The 24,742-nt window shown below is 44.3% G+C and overlaps 1 protein-coding gene across 1 annotated transcript in view; it reads left to right on the top strand.

Moving 5' to 3' along the window:
* The window catches only part of chd6 (chromodomain helicase DNA binding protein 6), a 47,687-nt gene that overhangs the window by 21,860 nt on the left and 1,085 nt on the right, over positions 1-24,742 (top strand). The window contains exons 3-9 of the mRNA XM_029430744.1: positions 8,222-8,918; positions 10,553-10,685; positions 13,823-13,976; positions 16,577-16,726; positions 16,997-17,062; positions 17,224-17,285; positions 24,624-24,741. Coding sequence (XP_029286604.1) covers positions 8,222-8,918; positions 10,553-10,685; positions 13,823-13,976; positions 16,577-16,726; positions 16,997-17,062; positions 17,224-17,285; positions 24,624-24,741 — 1,380 coding nt within the window. The remainder of the gene's footprint in view (positions 1-8,221; positions 8,919-10,552; positions 10,686-13,822; positions 13,977-16,576; positions 16,727-16,996; positions 17,063-17,223; positions 17,286-24,623; position 24,742) is intronic.

The raw sequence follows: 24,742 nt of genomic DNA on the forward strand, positions 1-24,742 counted from the left end.
AGTTTTTTAATGACTTCATTTGCTGTGTATTTCAAATGAAAAGACTAAAATCATTTTAAAACGATCTTTCTGATCCGGTCAGATGAGCGTTAGCCAGACTGGGCTAAAAGGTGATCCCCGTCTGGCCCCGCTTGATCCTCCAGCTCAGCGGTTCTCCCTCAGGACTCTCTGCTTTCTGTTGCATTATTTTGCATCTTGTATCCCAGGTGCAAGTCTGTGCGTAGAATAAAAGTCGGCAGAGTCTGCTCTGGTGGAAACCTGAATAAGAAATGAAACCTTCTCTCACGCTCTGTAGGAAAAAGAATCCGCAGTAAACCCCGGTTAGGTCGTCTGTCCCAGCAGGATCCAGGCTGATGTTTTTGAGTTCCAGCACTCATTTGTCCACCCCCAGATTAAAGTCTATTTAAAGTCATCAAGTCAGAGGAACGACTTGCAGATGCTAATCCAAACTTCTTTTGGAGATTGTTTTTAAAAGTCTTCAAGTACTCAATGTCAGTGTTTTACCTCGATCAGCGTGTTAAATATCTTTACTTTAGTCTGTGTTTTAAAATACAATCGAGGTACAGAAGGCGCTCGGCAGCAGTGGGATTTATTCCCTCTCTGACAGGAAGCTCGTGTCTTATCCTCGCGTCTTCGTCCCTCTAACGTAAGATATGAGGAAGGGATGCAGATAAAGATGCAAAGAGAGATGTTTTTAAAGCATGTTTTCCTTTTTTTAAATATACAGTTGAACAAGCATCTGCACATGAAAGGTGCGATGTGCAATACCAAGCTGCTCCAAAGCATCAGGGTGCAACTGTTTCTGGGTCCATACAATCCTCCTTAGCATCAGTAGCCGTAGCTCCACTTCTTCTCTCTGTACTGAGGCGCTACAGTGACTCACTGTCGCCTCTAGAGGAACACGTGGTATTACAGGACGGGACGGTTCATCGTCAGTTTGAAAGCACTAAATGTCTCTGCGACACAACGTCCACACTGTAACCTCTTCACGTTTTGTTATTAAAGTTAATTAAATGTTTCTATGTTTTGAACTTCGTGCATATCTTACACGTGCACCTTTAAAAACATGCATTTTATAACACTGTAAAGTCACAGCACATACGCCATGTATTGTAATTATATTATGTGTAAATCTAATCCCTCGTCGTAATCCCAGGTGTGTCTAATATCTCGTCCTTCCCATGTATATACACGAGGGGGGCAGAATATTAGACACACCTGTTAAAACATTAGTTACCCAGGTGTACCTAATGAAGAGGCCACTGCATGTATTCTAAGAAAGAAATGTGAGTTGGAATCTTGTTATGTTAAAAGTTTGTGGGCGTCCACACACACACACACACACAGACACACACTCTTTAGCACCGCTGTAGACACTTTAAACAAAAGCTCAAAAAGGCGAAGGGCTACCTTTGACCTCCACTCGTTCTTCTTGAACACAAAAATACAGCTTCACTTTAAACCCAAACTGGCCGAGCAGTTGACCTTCGCAGGGAGCATCTCTGGGGCTTCTCACCCTGGGATTCAGATTCATTACTTTGCTGCTCTTGTCGTGTCGGGACTCGACAGAAGCCCGCTCTTGTTCCTCTGGCATCTGACCCTTTGTTTAACACCAAGAGCACATCTACACTTCTCCTTTCTCTGAACCAGAGTGGAAAAGTGTGTTTCTGTATTTGCTTTTGACACCTGACGATTCCAAGTGAGCCACAGATTGTAAGCTGAGCGATACGGACTCACAGAGTTTTAAGAAGCTTTCACCTGAAAGTGAAGCAACTTGTTGCTTTAGCTAAGCACGCAGATCTGCGCTCTGCGGTGTCTGCGGTGTACGGTTTGGTGAACATGAAGTGTTGATCACCTCTTGACCTTAAGCATCAAATAAAGTAACGTAATCAGTCGGCCCGCTTTGTAATTACTATAATACTGACGAGAGAGGATCAAATGTGGTCGATGTTCCTGCACCCTGAGACGCAACGCTCACTAAATCCTTCTATAAAGGAGATTACATCCCATAGTTAGACATAAAGACACAAAGAGGGACTCGTGTCTAACTTTAGATTCAGCAGGTGAAGATGTAGAAATACAGATCTGGAGTGAATCCGTCCGTCAGACAGACGCACAGACGCCGGGAGGCAGTGGTGCCATGGTGACCGTGTGTTTACGTCCGCCTCACCGCAGCTTTGGCACTGAGAGCCAGTTTCCATGGCAACGGCTCTGATACCCCCCCTCCTCCTCCCAAACCAACTGGCAAGGAGGCCGATGAGCTCGCTGTGTGTGTGTGTGTGTGTGTGTGCGTGTGTGTGATTCATTGAGATGATTCCTCATACCTGTGAGAGGAGCAGGGTCTGTTCTCTGCATTGGCCTCACGACACGAGTCATCCTCATTCTTACTGCATAAAACCGCAGTTTCACAAACACACACCTGCTCCCCGTCTCCCCGTCTCCCCGTCTCCCCGGCCTTTCATCAATACAACATGCACATATTGGGGAAAATGTTTTTTCGCAGGACAAAAATACACACGCCACATGAGGATTTGCACGTAGACACAAACATGTGCAGACGTCTCTCAGTCTCTGCACAGTGGCCTGACCTGGAGAGCTCGTCGCTCCACGGCGAGAGCTCCGTGTTCTCTGGTGTCTAAATACCGTGGAACATCAGGAAGGGCCGCAGCCAGTTATAAGACTGTTAATCCCTCTCTCGGCTTCGCTGTCATGAGGAACCGTGCAGCCATTTCTCTGACGACCTGCTTCAAATACACTTTGCATTCGGCTCGTTTGCGATCGGATCCTCTATCAGTGATTGGATCGACGACTGGCCGACATTAAGACTTTCTTAAGTATCTTACTATCAGACCTGAGATGAAATAATCTCTAGAGTCTGCGCTCTACTGAGCATCTAGAGATGTTTCTGCTGGAGCCGCATGTCTGACCGCTGAGCCCCGTTGATCAGCTGAGTGACGAGTGAATTCTAAATCTTTAATCACCCGTTTGGATCTGACTCCCTGCAAGGTAAGATAATAATGCTAAACGGAGCATGATGCTCTGTTGCATCAAGCACGCACACACAGTTGTTTGAATAGCAACGTTTTATAAAAAATATACTTTTAATAAAACGTTCTCACTTTTTTCATAAACGCTTCTTCACGTGACGTTAACTTTAGTGCTCGCTTAAAGGTGTGTGTGTGTGTGTGTGTGTGTGTGTGTGTGTGTGTGTGTGTGTGTGTGTGTGTGTGTGTGTGAGCGACATTTTCAGCAGCCGTGTTCAGAGCTCAACCTTTCTGATTTAAAATTCCACACAATCGCAGTAATGAGCCGACGCTGGCGCGTTCACAGAAACACGGCCGCTTCCTTTGCCAAGTGCAAAATAAATGTGCTACAGATTGTGGCGGTGACATTGGTACGGAAAGTGTAGTCTCTCACTTCACATACAGATGGACTGAGCCCACCAGCAGCAGCATTGCAGAAGCAGACGGTGGACCGTGCTGCACACGGCGCTGTATGTATATTAAACACTAACAGCTGGCGGTCGATACCTGTCTGCATCCCGAGCCCCAACTGATTGGATTGTTGCTTCTGTTTTTGTGCATGAAGTTTTTTAGATGCAAGAGGCAGCACGCTGTATCACTAATTGATTCATTTTATGTGTATTTAATAATTAAAGCGGCAGCACATTTCTTTCACCGTAGTGGCGGGGGGGGGCGGGGGGGAGGTCTGATTTGTTAGCACCGTGTCAAAGATTTGAACGTTCTCCGTCCTCAAAGACTCCACTGGGGATCTGTTTTTCAGGCTTGGTGTTCGTTAGACAATGTTTTGTTTTAATGGTTTATTTGTTGAGATGCTTCAAATCAGCCAAACAAAAGTGCAACAAACAAACAAACGAATACGAATTCAGCTGTTCGCTACAAATAAGCCGAACCAATATAAGTGCCTTTAGATATAAGTAGAGATGTGTCCTCCACTACTGAACGCCTTCATGCTGCAGCATGTCGAGTGTCTGCAGTGTTTCTGCAGAGTCCATACAACGTGTCACTCTTCACTCGTGTGTTTATATCAGTCAGGACGTGATGCTCGAATCTAACATACTCATTACCTGTGTACGTGCAGGTAGGTACGTGCAGCTACATGTTGCACACTCGACGTGTGTATTCATTGGAGACGTTATGTGTGAAGCTTCTCTCTGTTTGCAGAACACACTGGAGTTGTTTGTCAAAGCATCGTTTGAATCCAACTCTTAACCTTTTTAAATCAAATGTGGAAGTCTGGTATACTGATGCGATGAAGACACGGCAGGATGTATACATTAGGGATTATACTTCCCAAATTCAGTTGAGTTTGTATCGCGCATGATATTTAGTGCATGATATTTAGTGCATGCATCTGCGAGAAGGCGAGAGCGATGCATTCTACAGAGACGCTACGTTGCATCAGGAACCTCGATGTGAGTTCGTCCTCCGTCTGTCCGTTTGTAAATCATATCCTCACAAACTGCAGCCAACGCTTACGGGGTGGTATTCCTGCAGAGCAAAGATACATCCCATAATATGCAACCAGTCACATACGACTCAGCGATTCCTGTAAGGCTGACATTACCAACACAAACATGGCCTTTAATGCACAGTGGGTTTAGTGCGGCTGGTGTTCAGCAGTGTGCAGAGGGAGCGCTCTTTTAGAAACACGGTGTCCATCAGCAGCTTCAGTCGATGTGAATCAGACCCACTCCGCCGTCTGCTTCACTCTCACACACTGTTCTGTCAATCAGAAGGCCAGTACCCCAGCTTATTGACTCCCCGGCCCTCCATACGACCTTCGGATAAAGGCACACGTCTTCCCAACACTCGGCAGCCATTCATTATTGATTCGTTTAAAATATTTAGCGTTTGGCTGCACCCGTTTCTTATTGTGTTTTCTGATAAAACGGTTTCTTTCCTTTTATAGTAGACGTCAATGTTTGTATGCTTTCTTTAGCAGAGGTGTGAATGTATTACTGTGTTCATGCTCTAATTCAAGCCACTTCCTGCACGGTGTTTAATAGCTGACCCTTTGCTCTGACCTTCCGCTGTTGCAGCAAAGTAGAAATAATTTCCTCACAGGGATCAATCAGGTAGCATATTATTCTTCATTATGAAGCAGCGTTCATTAAACACACACACTCCCATTTATTCTCGTGGAGCAGAAGGCTTTCACCGTGGAGTTTGATTCTATAATGCAGTTTATTTCTAGTCGTTTTGCTCGGTGCGGCAGTCTTTTGTTAATTCAGCTTAATTCATTCACCAGTGCCCGAAACAGAAATAAATAATTACAGAACACGGGCATTAGTTACAACGATTATAAAAATCACTGAGGAGAAAAACTGGCTTTGTAATATACATAATTAGATACATAAATGACACATAAAGTAAACAAACACCACAAACCACCTGCTGCTAACATCAAGAGCCCAAATAACAGCAACTGAACCAAACAAAGGATCGTAGATACCAAACAAAACGCCATGAAGACGATAACAAGTCGAGAGAAACTACAATAATGGAAATGGCTTTTTTAATGCCAACGTTATATAGCGCTTATCCTGGTGTGTTCTGGGTAACTGAGACATTTCTTCAAGTAGAACCGACTGCATCGCACCATCGTGAGACGAGCACCAGCTTGTCGGGGACAAATCATTTAGTCTGAAAATGATGAAATTATATTTTTAGATATTGTTAAAACAATATGCATCTGGTAATATTGGAGAACTCGGAATGTAACCTTTTATTTCACAGGGTAGTCATCGTCTTTTTTTGACATGGACATTTAATACGGTATGTTCTAGGCTAGAGATTATCGTTACAACACGATATTGGTTAAGCACGATAATTGTCCTCACTTCTACAATAACAGAAAGATATTCAATTATGCAACGAATGTTATACATTTTGTATATTTTGTCTTTCTCTATGCGTCACCGCATTGTTGTAGCGTCTCATAAAACATGCTAGCGTACTTCTGACGCTGTAATTACCCGTGTAGCTCCAGCAGGAAAGATGTCCGCCCTCGTTAGCAAAAACAAAGCAAATGTGCCTATTCCACGATTCTTTGATTTCGAACCAAGAGAGAAAGGAGAACGGGAACAAAGTGATTCGTAAGCTGCACGACAAGAAAGTCTGCCACCAATTCCATCCACCGAGAGCAGCCGCGGACAAAACTCTCACCCCGACCAACCATCAACCCTCAATCGTGCCGTCGAGACGACTCATCTATTGATCTCAGCATGCCCTTGTGTAAAAAAAGCACTTACTGGTTATTGCAACATAAGCGTCTCCAGTCCTTATATTTATATCTATCATCTGGATGTAGTACAGCACTGTGCATTGATTTATTATTTAATGTCTGTTCATACTTTTGTTAGTGCCGCTTGACAAACGTTGGGTGGAGTCAGGCCTCAGCGGGGGGGGGGGCGGGTGGAAGAATTGAGTTGAAACAATGCACCACTGCCATCTCGTTTCCCGTGTCCCCTCGTCGCTGAACAAACACGACAGAGCTCATAACCAGCTTCATTAAACCTCGGAGGGATCTCAATTTTGGTCTACGTGACATGAAGCCAGTTATTGAAGCATCTCTGATTTTAAACGGATAATACAATTTGCCCACATGCTATGCTGACCTTGAGGTCCACCTACTAGTCATGAATATTTATGGTTGCAAGTATTTATGCAGACACCGGAGACTTATTATAATATCTAGCACAGAATATCTAACACTCCCACCTAAACGTCTTTACAGCTGACAACCTGGTGCAGGAAGGTGGATGGGAAGCCTGCATGTGTCCTCCAGTAGTCTTACAGACGTAGTCATGGTGGCCATGCACTGCTGCAGGAGAGGATGCAACTGGGTTTTAGTGTTTGTACAACGCAGTGGAAGAAACGGTGAAGTCGCAGACATGGTTTCGACTTTTCAGCGTTACCATTATGTCTTCGTGGCTCAACATCTTTTATATGTAAGCGAGCAGAAGCATCGTAGTGCTCGTGGTGTTCCTGTAGGAAGGACGGCCAAAGACGATCAAGAAACCTACGACCACAGTGTGAAGTCGTGCCACATGATGCACATTTAAATGTTCCATATTGTAGTCTCTGCTCGTCTGAAGAGCAAAGCTCAGCCGGTGTTAGATCTGATCATGTTTGTTCCTCTCTTAAGTCTTCAACAACATTTACTTTTCTAAGCGCTGATCTTCTTCTGGGAAAATGTCTGGTATACAGGAAGTAATACGTTTCATGTTTCAGAGCAGTAATATCTATTCTTACCTCCCCTGAGGGCTGTAGTATACATCTGCTGGGGGCTTCTCCTTTCACTGGATTCATGTAAAACCCTTTGAGCACAGTCACATGGGAGCAGCACAGACATGCTGTCTCACACTGGCTGCACTGTGAGGAGATGTTGACTCATCAGCCAGAAACGGCACAAACTTAAGCCTCCTTCAACCTGTCCTCCAGCCTGCCCTCGATAACCTTGTGTAGCAGATCATTAAATAGTGTTAACGCTCTCCGTCTCTTTGTGGTCCAGCTGTTTGGGAAGAGCTGTAACATCCTGCGTAGATGGGAGAATATTCTGCATACTAAGATTTTTAGTCGTATCATGATTCACACATCGAACAGCGCACATGATTATTGAGTGTTTGCTGTTCATTAAATCCTCAATTATTTAATGTTCCCCTCCCCTTTCTCCTTGTTTCCCAATTTCTATCCTTTCTACTGCGGTGTATTAAAGCCATTGTAGGTGATAGTAATTAAAAATACTGAGCAGAGGGAGGGGGAGGGGTGAAAGTCGTACATTTGATGAACATCGCTTCAACCTCATATTCCAATATTATCATTATTTTTAATAGATTGCACAAAAAGTAGTGCAATGATGCATAAAGTTTACTTGTTTTGCTCAGAATTTATTCATATAGTGTGTTTTTTTTTAAAGTTTCCCTAAAATTAGACTTAAAATTGCAATATATCGTCTTACAGTAAAGCAATATATTGAATCTTAGCCGCTGTATCATGATGCATATCAACCCTACTAATTAATTATATTCACTCCTTCTGTGTTAAAACCTCCTCGATGCAACTTCCTGCAGAAGTTTCACAATAAAAGTGGGAAGTCTTTAGTGTGAAAGCTCTGCAGGAAGTGTTGATTGACAGCTTAACATGCTAGCTGTAATTAATGAGTGAACGAGAACACTGATAATGTTTTTGTTCTTCAGATGTTAACTGGTGTCCTTAAGCACACGCCACCTCCGGCCTCCGCTGCAGCAGCCGCCTCCCCCGCCACGGATCAAAAGAGTAACGCACAAACCACAGTTCCTACAATCCCGCGGGGACACCTGGTTGTGGGCCCCAAGGACCAGCTCCGCCTCCTCACCCCCGTGGGCAGCACGGCGATGTCCAATCACTGCGCGGTGGTCGGGGCCCACGCCGCTAAGCACTCCGGAGGAGCCCCGCGACCGCCTTCCTCCCTGAGCGAGGAGGACGACGGAGGAGGAGGAGGAGGCAGGGTGAAGAAGAAACGGAAGAAAAAGGACAAGAGACAACGGGAGAAGGTGGAGGTGGAGGAAAGGGAAAGCAGCAAACCAAAGAAACGAAGGGAGGAGAAGTTGGCCACGGTGGTCACACTGAGGAAGCCCAAGGAAGGCAAGGAGCCCAAGGAAGGCAAGGAGCCCAAGGAAGGCAAGGAGCCCAAGGAAGGCAAGGAGCCCAAGGAGCCCAAGGAGCCCAAGGAGCCCAAGGAAGGCAAGGAGCGAAAGGAGCGAAGGACCAAGGGGAAGGAGGGCAGGACAGAGCTGAAGAATGTGGCAGTGGGGAAAACAACGGTGGCCACAGTCACAATACCTGTTAAGGTGCCCGGCAAAAGAGGAAGGAAACCGAAGGTCAAAGTCCTTCCTCCTGTTCCCATCAATCAAGGTACGCACTGATATTTCACCTTTTATACGTTCTGTTTCTTTATATATGTTTAAAGAAGTGAATTATCTTTAAATGCAGACAGATTACTTCAGTCATGTGACCGTAACAATGTTTGTTGTGCCCTTAAAACAAGTGAACCTCTGCTACAGTTGAGTCTTTAGTACATCGGATCCAGACAGACTTTCAATAGTGTGTGTGTGTGTGTGTGTGTGTGTGTGTGTGTGTGTGTGTGTGTGTGTGTGTGTGTGTGTGTGTGTGTGTGTGTCTCAACAACCAAAGAAAAAGAGACAGAAGAGTCTCACAACGAGCTTTGACGCCAGAAGATGTCTGCACTAATTGGAAGTTACTGATGAGAACTGTTCTATTCTTAAATGTCCTTAAATCATGATCAGACGTGTCGGTATAAATGAATCTCATCATAATATAATTGTTGGAATTAATTACGGCTGTGTGTGTGTGTGTGGGTGGATGGATGCGTTATCGGTCTTTTAAAGCTGAAAAATAGATTTCTAGTGAGAATTAAAACTTGCATCATTGCATGTTTTGAAGACGCCACTCCTCATGAGATGATGCCGAATGTCTTTAAAACATGTCAAATTATGAAATGTATGAATTATGCATGTGTGTTTAGCATCAATTAAAAGCTTTAGTGAAGTGCTGATAAGTATGCAAATGTCACAGGACACGTTTAAAGTTTTCTTTCATGCGACATAATCAGCTTTGCATAGTAACTGACATCTCTTTTCAGAAGAGCCGCTTCTTATTCAAGTCTCCACGTTCCAGTTAGGCCAATGGACACATCAGAAATGTGACTCCTGCGGTTATGAGACAAACAGATGTTCATTAACGTGTTATTTTTGGATTTTACCTGGAATTTTGCCATTGGCAATTTTTTATTTAGTCATTTATTTTATTTTATAACGACACTTTTCGTCCTCTGATCTTTCAACCAATCACATGTCCCCTGTCTCTAAAGCTGCCTGTTAGCTGCCTGTTAGCTGCCTGTTAGCTGCCTGTTAGCTGCCTGTTAGCTGCCTGTTAGCTACCTGTTAGCTACCTGTTAGCTACCTGTTAGCTGCCTGTTAGCTGCCTGTTAGCTGCCTGTTAGCTGCCTGTTAGCTGCCTGTTAGCTGCCTGTTAGCTGCCTGTTAGCTACCTGTTAGCTGCCTGTTAGCTGCCTGTTAGCTGCCTGTTAGCTGCCTGTTGGCTACCTGTTGGCTACCTGTTGGCTACCTGTTGGCTGCCTGTTAGCTGCCTGTTAGCTGCCTGTTAGCTGCCTGTTAGCTGCCTGTTAGCTGCCTGTTAGCTGCCTGTTAGCTACCTGTTAGCTGCCTGTTGGCTACCTGTTGGCTACCTGTTGGCTACCTGTTGGCTACCTGTTGGCTGCCTGTTGGCTGCCTGTTAGCTGCCTGTTAGCTGCCTGTTAGCTGCCTGTTAGCTAAAGCAACAACAAAGTGAAAGTAATTCTGGATCAGCGCTCTGTCTGCTGGATGCCAGAAAGAATCTCTCTAGTTTCTGATCCCTGACTCTTCCTCTGATGTCCAGGTCAAGAATGGCTGAAGTCATTCTAAAGAGCCTCTACCTTTGACTCACTCACGTCCAGGCTTCTCATGTTTCTTTCACTCCTCCGACAGCACCTCCTCCTACGCCAGGAGTCCACACTAAGGGTCAGGCCCACAGCGCCCTGAGCCATGGCAAGAACCACAGACAGGCCAACAGCAAGACCCCAGTCCCCTCAGCACCCAAACAGAGGGGCCGCAAGCCCAGGTAAGACCTCCTGACACGTCTGAGAGATATAAATGATCGAAGGAGAGAATGGGAAAGATCTGAAAGACCGTGAAACAAATGTGTAACTTCCTTCCTTCTTTCCTTCCTTACTTCCTCCCTTCTTTCTTTCTTTCTTTCCTTCCTTCCTCCATTCATTCCTTCCTCCCTTCCTTCCTTCTTTCCTTCCTTCTTTCCTCCCTCCCTTCCTTCTTTCCTTCATTCCTCTCCTTCCTTCATACCTTCTTTCCTTCCTTCCTTCCTCCCTTCCTCCTTTCCTTCCTTCCTCCCTTCCTCCTTTCCTTCCTTCCTCCCTTCCTTCTTTCCTTCCTTCCTTCTTTCCTTCCTTCCTCCCTTCCTTCTTTCCTTCCTTCCTCCATTCATTAATTCCTTCCTCCCTTCCTTCTTTCCTCCCTTCCTTCTTTCCTCCCTTCCTTCTTTCCTCCCTTCCTCCCTTCTTTCCTTCTTTCCTCCCTTCCTTCATTCCTTCTTTCCTTCCTTCCTCCCTTCCTTCTTTCCTTCCTTCCTCCCTTCCTTCTTTCCTTCCTTCCGTCTTTCCTTCCTTCCTCCCTTCATTCATTCATTCCTTTCTCCCTTCCTTCTTTCTTTCCTTCTTTCCTTCCTTCCTCCATTCCTTCCTTCGTAACGATTCCGATAATCTAAATAATGCAGAATATCCCAGCCAGAGACATCCTGACTTCCTGAATCTGTGCAAAGGTGAATGATGTGTGTGTGTGTGTGTGTGTGTGTGTGTGTATTTGTGATGGCAGGACACCTGTTGAGTTGTGGCTAAGAGTCTGAATTCACTCTCGACTAGAGAGAAGTGCAGATCAGAAATATATTTCTGGTTGACTTTGTCAAGAGCAAAGTTGAGATTTGGTTTTAATGTGAACGAGAGAAAGAAAGGCAACACGTGGAAAGAGGAAAAAGGGAAGGACGTTAGACGTGTGAGAGATGAGTCACTCATGGGAAGTCAAAGGCAGCAGCAGACTAATGAGAGACAGCGGGAGAAAGAACTGCAGATGAGTGTAAGAGGAAGAGAAGAAACGCCAACGGGAATAAAACAAGGATTAAGGAGGGAAGAGATGACCATTACTGCTGAGAGAGATGGACTGAGGGAGGGTGAGAAAAGATAAGAAGCAACAGAGTAATGATATGAAAGAAGGGAGTACAGATGAGACTGAAGGAGAGAAGGAGTGGTTGATTTGAGGAGAAGGACGAGGCCTTGTGGACTTCACTGACTCGGGGTCATGTCCAGGCCCGCTCCAGTGCCGGGTCATGTTTTGTTCAGACTCCGCAGTCACAAGAAGATTAAAAAGTCCTCATGCCGTGCAGTTTTAAATCCATCTTAATCTGTTGCTTTGTCTTTTCTCACTGCTCACTCATTAACTGCAGTTTTATCCGTTTCTGCCACAGTTGCCAGGACAGTCTTAACTTCCCCCGTCGCTCTCTGCAGAGCCAGCGTCTGTTTTTAAAAGAAGAATACGAGTTCTCAGAGGGTCTGATAAATACAGATTTAAAGATGTCGTCACTTCTATTGTACTACAGAGCCTGCAGCTGCTGGGGGGGGGGAAATCACAACTAATTTGTCATTTATGCTCTCAAATTAATAATGTGTGCACAAATAACATATGGACATAATGTTAAACAATATTGTTAACATTTTAACGCATGTTCGAGGGATATTCGAGATGACATGATATCCTTGTATCTGTCCAAACCGAACTGCGTGAAACCCAAACATCCCATCAGACTGGAGACGACTTACATCTTTTAATGTGCACAGCAGAAGCACTTTATGACTCGTTTGTGTGCACAAATTATCGTCATGTTCTTTCTGTTTTTATGGCTTTTTAAGCCCATTTAGTTTTTAAAGCTCACTGAAACTTTTTTTTTTGTGTTGTTACTTTATTCTAAATAATAAAGCTCTATTTTGCAAGTTAAAATGAAGAACTTAAAACTATAGACTATACAGACTATAGATAACTTTCATTCTCAGAATAAAGGTCTGATGTAATGGTTTGTATGTAATAAACTCTGTGTGTGTGTGTGTGTGTGTGTGTGTGTGTGTGTGTGTGTGTGTGTGTGTGGAGCTCCAGCTGCAGACACGTCTCTGTGTGTGAGATGAATCAGTGACAGCAGTCTCATGAATGGGGTCAAATGCACGTTCAGCAAAGTGGGTCAAACTATCTGATCTACTGTGCAAAATAAATATGAATTGACAACAAAACAGTTGGAGAGAAGCTGGTGTGTGTGTGTGTGTGTGTGTGTGTGTGTGTGTGTGTGTGTGTTTGTCACACTTTCACTGAGCTTTCCATTCACAGCACACACCAGGATGTGTTAGAGGAGCACACACACACACACACACACACATGCATAATCTGTACATATTTAGGGACTGATTTAAATACAATAAAAATCCTTTTAGAAGTTTATTTTATCACTTCTGCCATATCTTGGTATATAGAAATATGACATTCACATAATTATCAATCAATTATTTCAGACTAGTCTTGCTCTCTGTGTATACACATTTACTAGATGTAATTTGGGGGGACCAGCTGACACCTCCCACCATATAAAACTGTATTTAACTTCATTAGCTGATAAGTCGGAGCGCACGCCTCCGATTTTGGATTTCATCTGACAAAACCATGTTTACATTTTCAGAATGTAACTCGCACTTGAAGTTGAAGTGGCTGGATTATTTTATTTTTTATTTCTTCCCTCCTTCACCTCTTCATCAGTTATCTACAACTGAATGGAAATATCCCGATTACTTCCTAGAGACTCAATCAAATCAAACTTTAGCTAATTTCCCATAAAATAAGCTAAAGATAAAAATCCGAATATGTCACAAATATGCAAATACGTCATTAGATCTCCACCTCCATAGACCTGCTGTAAGCTTCGCCATCCAAAGCGTGCTCCGATCTTTCAGCGGCTGGTTGGTCTCAGTGTTTGTCCTTTGTCTTCATGATTGGGAAATAATGGCACCTACAGAGATGTTTGCACCGTCTCAACCAGCCCTCTACAAATCCTCAGGGAGCAGTCGAGCTCGCAGCTTCTGGCTTAGTGAGAAAACGCCGCTGCGGGCTACTCAAGCTGCTAATTACTCATCAGAATTCCTGTCCTCCCAGAGATCCTGGTGCAGCGCCGGTGGAGAAGAAGAAGAAGGGAAAGAGGAGAAACCAGGAGCTGGCTGCCAAGGAGGGGGCGGAGAGTGACGACACTACCTCAATGCCAGCCCACAACGTGGGTGGAGAGGAGAGGCAAGACCCCCTGGATAACGCGGTGAGTGGACACAGTGGGCTGAAAGGAGTTCATACATGTGTGTATATATATATATGTGTATATATATGTGTGTGTGTGTGTGTGTGTGTGTGTGTGTATATAATGAGGGAAGAATCGCTTCTAACTTGTTGTGACAGGAAGCCGACGGGCTTTTGGGAATTGCGGTCTTTTAAAATGGGAGAGATGTTCTTGTAGGCGTAAACCAGAAGCTGCACGTTGTTAATGTCACAAAGATATCAATGCATCCTTTATAATTTGACAACGTATATACATTTTTAATAATCTTACATGTGTGACAGCAGCCACAGCAGTTGGGTTAGATGTTTTCATCACGTACGGCAACATGTCATGTACCTGAACATGTAATTACCTGCTGTTCTTCTTTTAACCTCTTAGAAGGTGCGGGCCCAGCAGGAGTTTTATTGCACCTGTACATGTACATTTTTGAATTCTGAAAAAAAGAAATAAAAATAATTATATTTTTGTAAAGCTTAGAATCTCGTCTATTTTAATCTGGAGATGAAAATCACAACAGCGGTTCAATCAGCTCCTCAAACCAGCAAGTACACTCAAAATCATAACTTTGAGCCCACTTACCTATAAAGCCTCATAAATATCCTCTTTTCAGCAATATGTTGAAAAAGACGCTCCTGAGGCATTGTCAGAGGTCCACACGTTCGTCTCCGGTAAAAGATATCCACTGTGAACATCGTCACATCGATAAAAGTCCATGAACAGGTGTTGTAATCTGTGCAATCAGCTGATCGATTTGTACATTGTGTGATCATAAACAGTCATAACTTAATATCTCGTGCTCTCATCACGGTTCAGACACTGTCCTGGTTTTAGCGCGGGCTCTCAGCGTTAGATTGACACTTCATTTGAGCCAATCGGAGCTTCGATGGGTCTTTTACAACCTTCATGAGCCAATGAGACTGACCCTGGACCAGCTCAGCGTCCTGGTGGCGCACGCATCGTAAAGGAAATTTCGTTAGATCGTTAGGGCGTTTTTTCAAAATAAAATGTATTTCCAAAATAATATTTATTATTTATTGTACAGAAACAAATACAAAAAAACCATAAAAATATTAGAAAGAAATGTGTTTATACTTCACTTCCTCTGTGTGATTACTACTAACAGGGAATATTTGTATATAATTGTTATTTATAAATACATAAAATAACATTAATTAATAAATATTATAATATGTACAGTACATATTACACAGTTGGTGTACGCCCGGTGTTACTCTTGGACAAACCTGTCTAATAAATTAAGTTTTTATCCTTTTATCTGAAGTTTGGTGGTGAACTTGATAACACTTGGTTCTATGTTTCTATCGTGTATTTCAGCTCAGGACTACCAGCTGTACCATCTTCAGACATCTTTTTCAACAACAAACTTCAGACGGAGTGTATTTTCTTCACATTCAGTATATTCAGACCACTATTACTCAGTGCCAGAAGCTCTTGGACTGATTCTTCACTGTTTTGAACAATAAGAGAGTTATCTTTTGAATGAGCCCAAAATCATGCAGCTGCTGCAAATGGTTGAAGAGCAGCTTATACTTTACTTTGGGTATCTTCGGATAAAAAGCTGTGTGCTCAGTTTCCATGTGATATCACTTTAATCACATTAAATGGCTTCGTAGCAGCAAATGGTTAAAAACTTCCCTAACCTTTGTCAGGTTGTTTCCATCTTTGCATTTGTCTTGTTCCTCCCTCCCTTCCTCCCTCCCTTCCTTCTTTACTTCCTTCATTCCACCCTTCCTTCCTTTCTTCCTTTCTTCTTTACTTCCTTCCTCCCTTCCTTCGTTCCTTCCTTCTTTCGTTCCTTCATTCCTTTCTTCATCCTTCCTTCCTTCCTTCCTTCCTTCCTTCCTTCCTTCCTTCCTTCCTTCCTTCCTCCCTTCTTTACTTCCTTCATTCCTTCCTTTCTTCCTCCCTTATTTCCATCCTTCCTCCCTTCCTTCCATTCTTCTTTCCTGCCTTCATTCCTTTCTTCATCCCTTCCTTCCTTCCTCCCTTCCTTCTTCGCTTCCTTCCTCTCTTCCTTCTTTACTTCCTTCATTCCTTCCTTCCTTCCTATCTTCCTTCTTCCCTTCCTTCCTTCTTTCCTTCCTTCCTTCCTCCCTTCCTTCTTTACTTCCTTCATTCCTTCCTTCCTTCCTACCTTCCTTCTTCCCTTTCTTCTTCCCTTCCTTCTTTCCTCCCTTCCTTCCTTTCTCCCTCCCTTCCTTCCTTCCTTCCTTTCTTCCTCCCTTCCTTCCTTCCTTCTTTCTTCTTGTTTCTTGATTATATCCTCTGTCATTCGCTCACTTCCTCCTGCCGTCCTTTATTTTCTCTGCTGTCTTTCTGACCTTCTTTCTGCTCTTTCACCTTCATATCTCTTCTTCCCCCCTCCCCTCCCCTCCCCGCTCCCTCTCTCCTTTCTCTTACACTTCCCCCTCATTTCACTTCAATACCTCATTGTATTGTGTCCTCCATTTTCCCAATTCCCTAACTCCTCTTCTCCTTCTCCATCCTTCCTCTTCCTCTCTTATCTCACATTCCTCTATTTCTTTCTATCTATTCATCCGTCTTCCCTTCCCGTTCTTTAGAAGCGGCGTTCGGGACGTCAGGTCAAGAGGAGGAAGTATAACGAGGATTTGGACTTCAAGGTGGTGGACGATGACGGAGAGACGATCGCAGTTCTTGGAGCCGGTCGCATCTCGGCGCTCAACGCCACCGCTCTGGCATGGCAGGCTGAGGTCTGGGACACAGATCACCTGTTGAGCACATGTTTGTGTTCATTCTGTAGTTAAACACTGCTGTTGTGGACAAACCATTACCTCTCCGTATGATACATCCTCTCATCATTATTGGCAGCATTTTGTATAATCCACATCCTAAATGATGTGAGGGGCTTCTGGGAATTATTTAGATGCAAGTCTTTATTACGCTGCTGTGTGATCACAAACCGTGTGAACTGACCTTCATCCGTGAAGGCTGCTAATGTTTTCTGTCTTCCTCTCCCTCAGGAACCACCTGAAGACGAGGCCAACATCATTGAGAAAATTCTGTCTGTCAAATCAGTGAAGAAAGAGGTGAAGAAGAAAGAACACACACACCCACACACACACGTATTATGTGTATTACATTATTTCTTCCCCCTCGTTCTTAAATTCTCTCTCCTGCTGCTCTTCAAATATTCATTTCTACTTCACTGAATCCCTCTCCCTCCCTCCCTCCCCCCCTTGCTCCCCAGACTCCATCATCAGAGGACCAAGCGGAGGAGACAGAGGAGTTTTATGTCAAGTTCAGGAATTTGTGAGTCTCTCCTTCATTGCTTATTCACTCTTGTACATATGACATCTATTTCATATTACTCTGACACCCTTAGGGTCTATATATTATACAGATACATTGTGCCAAGTGCTTCGTGTTGACAGAAGGGGATTCTCTTCATTGGTTGTAATTGCATTTTGCTCACCTGCTCAGAGCGTCTGAACCAGACCAGAGTTACAGAAACGGTGATTGTGATTGTGGCTGAACTTGATCGGGACATTTTTAGTTCATGGGGCGGTTGGGGCTGCTTAGTGGCCGATCGGACGAGTGGGCGTGAAGGTGTACCTGATAAAGTGGTAGCTAAATGTTGTACAAGGAGCCGCTCGAGCCCTGATTAGACGCTTACATGATCAAAGAAACGTCCTAAATACCTAAAGTCCAGGGTGTCACCATTTAAGAGTGGTGTCGCCTCTGTTAGAGCGACTTAGTTCGTAGTATTTATAACAGTGATTTCTCCCAAAGAAGTTGACTTTGCGTACATGGGCTGTTTTATCAGAACTCTGTTCTCCAGAGTCGGTGAAGTGCTTCTCAGCAGGAGCTGCTGGGGGGAGAGCCGAGAGCTTTTCATCCTCTCACTGAGCCTCGGCTCTTCCAGCCACCCCGGGATCCTGTTTGTTCCATCACTTTGTATCTTTAAGAAACGGCCTACACAGATATACCATCATTATTATGATCGTAATTTATTCCCCGGGGTGATGAATAAAACATGGTGGGTTTGCTTGAGCTGAATCAGACTGAACGGGCGTGAACGCTTTACTGTTCCATGACTTTATTTAAAAAATAATGTATTCACAAATTATAAAGTTACAGAAAAGCCCCAAGTTTAATATTTGTAGTGTAAAAAAATAAATCATTATTATACATAATGCATTATCAAATACATAAGTAGTTGCATTGGCAGTACTGAACGCTGCAGTGACATTTATGTTTGTCCATCTTATAGATCGGGGTTTATGGATTAAATCATATGGATTAAATTCACTTCAACCATTGTAACAACATACGCTGCCCATTGACTATTAATTAGCTAAGTCTTTGTCAGTGCAATCCAGCCCTGCGTCACTTCCTCTTCCCTGCGTCACTTCCTCTTCCCTGCGTCCCGTCCAGTCCGGAGCAGGTCTGTTACATGGTTTTGTGGAGCGTCCGAAGCAGAGGAGGCATCGCTGTAAAGACCCCACCAAGCTGGATATCAACTCCTTGACGGGTGAAGAGAGGGTTCCTGTTGTGCACCGAGGCACCGGACGCAGGGTAGAAAACACACACACACACACACACACACCCACATTAGCGGCATGTTTAAATAATAGCTATATAAGTTGTTTGTTGATAGAGTCATGGGGAAAAGGTATCCATGCCGTAAAGTGAAGGAAGAATCCTGAATATGAATCTATATGCTAACACTGTGTCTTCCTGCCTGGCAGCTTGGTGGTGCTATGGCTCCAGCCATTAAAGAGCTTTCCAGGTGGCTGGATGCCAACTCAGAATACTATGTAGCTCCAGACTGGGCTGACGTGGTCAAACACTCTGTGAGTATAATATGATACACTTGTGTAAGTCATAAACATGTCTGCAGCACGTTTAACGTTCTCTTCTTCTTATTTCTGCTGCTATCGTTGTTTTTCTTTACTTTGCATTTCCTCAGTCGTGTTATGCAGATTCCTTTCTGTCCTGTCATAACCTTCTAACTCCACGACCTTTGACCTCCTCTGCTCCCGCTGCAGGGTTTCCTCCCTGAGGGTCAGTTCGCTCGGATCCTGACGGAGCCCGTCAACAGAGACCTGGGCTCTCGGCGCCGTGGACGTCGGCCTCGCAGTGAGATGCCTAAGCCCCTCCTGTCCGTCTCCGATTCCGCCTCCTCTGGCCTCGGCCCCCCACTTTTTATGAACGGTGGATTAATCAGCAGCATGGACTCCATGGTGGCCATGCAGAACCTCCGCAGTGGTATTTCTGGGATTCCCATCTCCGGGATCATGGCAGCTGGATTCCCACATGGCTTCTCTGCAGCTGGTGGAGCTGGAGTGTCGGCAGAAGATGCCAAGAATGGGTTGAGTATGTTACCGATGATGCTGCATGGCATCCCGCACCCCCATGGGGCTGCGATCCCACAGCACGCCTTGTTCAGCGTTGGCGCGATGATGGCGCACGCGCAGCCTCCTCCTCACCCCAGCTCCTCCTCTTCTTCTTCTTCGCTGTCAGCTGCAAAGGTCACCACGACAACCGCACCATCTACATCTGAGGCAGGCAGCCCCTCATCGACGACGCCTGCCGACAGAGAGAGCGCCGCCTCTTCTAGCTCTGGTGGGAGTGACAGGGAGAGGAGCCGGGAGGAGAAAGGAGCAGCCGAAGCCAACAAAAGAGCAGGAGTGGCGGAGGCGGCGGCCATCATCACCTCCACCAGCAGGGCCCACCTTGGGGCTGCGCATCTAGGAGCCGGCAGCCATCTTACCTTCAACCCCTTCCTGATCCCGGGCATGTCCCACGGCCTGCTGTACCCGCACATGTTCTTGCCCCACGGTGGCATCATGGCGCTTCCCGCTATGCCTCCTGGTGCTGTAGAGGGCTCCCCGGGCAGCCCCAAGAGGAGGAGGAAGAGAGGGCGGGAGGAGGGGGAGAGAGAGGAGGAGAGGGAGAAGGCGGCGATGGGAAAGATGGAGGAGACAGAAAGTACAGTTAAGGCTAATGTTACCTCTCACCCAGCGTCCTCCTCATCTCCATCCATCCCCTCTACCTCGGCTCCAGACCCAGGCCTTTCTCCGACTGAAGAGGGCGGGCCTGCAGAGCCCCAGGAACCAGACTCCCATAACCCTCCTGAGGGAGCAGCAACTGAGGAGAAAGAGGAAAGATTGGAGGACACAGGGGGGGAGGCACCAGCGGAGGAGAAGCGGGACATTGAGGAGCAGAGACAGGTGGAAGGAGAGGAAGCATAGAGGAGGAGCTAACTGCAGAGGACAGAGAGACAGCCTCTCCCCGCTCTCTCCTCCCGCCTCCTTCGTTGCTATCGACTGAGCAACAGTGTAAAGTTTGTGCCGTGTCTGTCAGTCAATGTCCATGTAAAGACTTTTATTATGATGATGACTAATAATAACGATGATGATTATATTCAACTTGGTTATGTTTATATACCAAGACCCCACCCACCCTCTTCACTCCCTCCTTGTATACAAAAAAAACTGTGTAAGAAATGATCTTCTGTGTATTCTTCCCCTTCATTCTGCATCGAGGGGACACTTCTCAACACACACACTGCAGGCAAGATGTGTTAACCAAGGAGCAGCTTTGGCAGTAATGATCCGGTTATAAGCTCAGAGGGATCCAACGTGGTGTGTTTGCGAGGATGACGATGGAGAGTCGTGGCTCAGCTGTCAGAGGCGGCTCTCTAAAGTCGTCGTTTGGGAATTCAGAGAAGCTCAAGCAGAAGAGCACCTGTGTATGTTTTATGTTCAAGGTCAAAGCCCGAGCCTGAGTACTGTCCTGTTCTTTTGACTTCTGGCACACTCCACTAAATTGAGTTGATATTTGTTTGGATTATCTCTGTGCAATGCTAGATTAACCTTAAAGTGTGTCTCGGTAACACTGAAGAGTCTGAACCAGCATTCCCAGATACATGTGACATTAAAGCAACATTTCCTGGTCAATACTAAAGGAAAACACTGATCGACATAAACCCTAATATGCAAGAGCTACTCAACCAAGAACACATTTCAGAGTGTAGCCCTTTTGAAAATCTCAAAATCATCTCGATGTGACGGATAAAACTACATTTAAAGAAGCTGCCAAATCAGAAAAAACACATTTGTTTCTCTTCGTTTTTACTCCAATTAAGCAAACCGTGCCAACAAACGGTCACAATACAAGGGAGGGAATAAATCTTAATCGTAAGATAGCTTTGTCGGCCGGTCATTCATATTTCTTTTTTGTTTTACTATTACCAATGCTATGCCATTGCTGCTATAACTTCTTTCTTTTTTTAAAGAAGTTTAGAGAGTTAAAAATGTTCTTTCACACTAATAATAATCCGGATTCCAAGAGCAGGAAACGTTGAGTACAACAGATGTTCAGAACAAGAAGAACTCCACCTTTTTGTTGCTTTTATTGATAAAAGCAGAGAACAATCACGAGATTAATTTCTTTTTATCACTTTTTAGATCATGTAAAGTTGTTGTTTTTCTTAACTCGGACACAAAGTCACTTTGAGAGTATCGGCCATATCAGAGGAAAGTGAGAGGAGTTTCAAAGTCAAGAGCTCGATCTGGCCACCAGGGGGCGGCAGGAGGCAGATTGATTTGATCCTGAGAAAAGAGGACTTTGCGCTGTTGTTGCCTTTTATCTGAATCCCAAATGGAATAAACTTCCAGCAGATCGACGACACAGTGGCTCAGAAGGAATAGTGTAAAATCATGACCTTCAGCTCATCGCCCCTTTGTCTCCTCACGTTCTGGTTCTGTGTGTGGTGGACCATCCGAGCAGTGAAAGGGAGTAGTGTGTGTTCTTACAGATACAGCAGGAAGAGCAGGGACACAACGCGGTGTGCGTCGCTCGGGTCCAGTGCCTCTTTGTTGCTCTCCGTCTCATTGCTTTTCCTCACGTTAGTTTTAATTGCAGTTCATACTAAGAGTTTCTAAATATGTAAATCTATCGCTGTATATTGCGGGATTTCTTTCTTTCTTTAAATGCACCATTTATTACTTTTCACCTTGTCGTTTGTTTCTCCATTGGGAAAAGAATACTTGACAGATGCAAGGGGGATGTTTGCATTGAGGTTAGTGCTAGTGTTTTTGGTATCAAACAGACTGTACTGTACATTAAATAGATGCAAGTCGCTTGTTTATTCAGTCTTCTCAGAACAGGGTCTGCATTTTGGGGTTATATGTCAAATGTTTCCGTTTATGATGTTGGACTTCACTTTTGTTTTGTTTTCATACATGAAAACATTATTTTTGCACAATGTCTTTTTGTGAATGTTGACCTGTTTCCGTACTGTCTTGTATTTCCTTTATGTGTGTTCGAGAGTGTGCGTGATGACGGCAGAGAGCGCGTGTCTGTGTGCATGCATGCGCACACGTTTTGTCGTGGAGCTGTTTCTACTTCTGTCTCGTCCTTTACAAGTCACATTTCTTGTTGGAAAAAAAAAAAACATAGTTGTTGCCTTGTCACATGTTTGTGGCTACATATAATTTATTATATTTTTCTTTTGCTTTGCCAAACTTTCACCAAATATGACATTTTCTTTCTCTTAGTTTCATTATGTATTCAAAGTAAAATGCCTTATTTAGCGAGTTTATTTGTTTTTGTATTGGTGTTCCGTTACATCTCCATATAGGGACATGTTATCGTGTTTGTGTTCAGTTCGTCCTTCGCTTGTATGCGCACACGGCCTTGGTGCTATGCATTATCTTCACAATCCAACAGTAATGCAAAGGTACCGCTGTTCAAATCACTACGTTAATTCCCAAAAGTCAATCAGTCATCCCTCAAAGCACAAATGGAGAGTTAACAAAAAGTGACTGTTTTCTTACCAGTGCCTCTAAAATTACTTTAAATAGTTTCTCTTGTGGTCTTCAAGTGCGTACGATGTTGACGTCACGTTTCCGTAATGACATCATCCTCGAGAAAGTGAAAACTCTTTCTGGGGTTTCACCATTTGCAGTCGATGCCGTGCTGTTCGTTAATTCTGGATTATTTTCAACCTGACAGTTCTCATGTGTTTGTCCGTTATCACGATTAGTCCTGATGACGTTTTACTCACCAACTCCATCGTAGAGATTTGGAAAGCAGCGAGATGTCGACCGGAGTGCGAGCCTCTACTTACTTTCGGTTGGTCTCCGACTTTTTGGTCAAATGGTCCAAAAAATGACGATCATCAAGATTGCGAAGGAGAATTCATATATGTATTTACGGATTTAAAGGACGTGCGTCGCTTTAAATGTTGCCGCAAGGGATTGTGGGACGGCATTATCTCCTATTCTTTTGTGTGGTCCAGTGTACCCGATGCTAAAGGAGATGAGAAAGGAAGCATTGAAGCAGCTTTCCTTTAGCATTTAGAGAATTCGTCCAGCTCAACCATAAAGTTTGTGCTCTAATCGTTCAGTTTCTCAAATCTCTGCAACAAAGTTGTCGAGTAAAATGTTGTGGGGACAACAAGAAATAATCTCCGTTTGAGGGAGGCGATCTAATACCAGACTCTTCTCTTGCTGCACGAGGCCTTTTGTTTGGTATCTAGCATGTCTAGGATGGTAATGCACACACAGTATGTATCCAACTCAAGTATTTGATTGTTCTAGTGTGTTTAAGATTCAATTAAAAGCATTACATCAGAAGAGGAAACCAATTGTTATCTACCACAGCTACAGTATCGGGGGGGGGGGGGGACAAACTTTAAATGCCACAGCCCATGTTTGCACATCATTTCCTGTTACTGGCATGTTCTGGTGTTAAACTTGAAACACCTTGTAGGTGCAGAATGTGACAACAGTTGGAGGTCAGATTGTCTGTTCATGTCACACCATGCCTTCTTTAACAGTGTTCTGTCTTTCAGTTACCTTCACGTTCTTCAGAACGGTCACCTCAAAATGTTGTAAACGTTTATCTCTTACCATAAATAATGTATTTATTGTATAGTACCTGTCTTTACATCGTTGTCTCATGATTAATGCCTGGTTTTGTTACTCTTGAACATCTCCTGTAAGACGAAAACATTTTGGTTCACATGGAAGATTAACTATCTGCTTTTCTTTGTAGACCTCGTCACCTGCTAATCTGCTTTTTAAATGTAATGACATAGTAAAGAGTCCCCAGAATACCAACAGTGGGACAGCTGAGCTGTATGTGCCATGCGATTTATAATCCGATATAAAGTTTTGGGATTATCGGGCCGCTCTTGCGGGGGAGAGATTGGAAGTAGTAGAAAGATATAGAGCTAAGTAGAGTATAGTTATAGTAGATTAGTATAAGATATATACTACACAGCAGACACCAGCATCACACTCACACCGAGCACCAAGATCAAAAGGAGGCAAGACATCAGCACAAACACTACACACAATCACAGACAACACACCACACAACACCAAGTATACACAGCACAACAGAAACACAGACACACCACAAATCACAACACACACTAAAGCTACACCCATACACACACACACAAATCCAACACCCACCACCACATCACCACACACACACACACACATATATACACATACACACACACACACACACACATATATACACATACACACACACACACACACATATATACACATATGATCTGAAATGAAATGAAATGAAAGCTGTGCGGATTCTTTTGTGTCATTTCAGTTCCTACATGCACTGCAAGTGGGCCACTATGGAAGAGCTGGAGAAAGATCCCAGAATCCAGCAGAAGATCAAACGCTTCAGGACCAAACAGGCTCAGATGAAACATTTGTTCACCGAGG

This window comes from Cottoperca gobio, chromosome 5 (assembly GCF_900634415.1).
Source record: "Cottoperca gobio chromosome 5, fCotGob3.1, whole genome shotgun sequence".
In the NCBI taxonomy this organism is placed as follows: domain Eukaryota; kingdom Metazoa; phylum Chordata; class Actinopteri; order Perciformes; family Bovichtidae; genus Cottoperca; species Cottoperca gobio.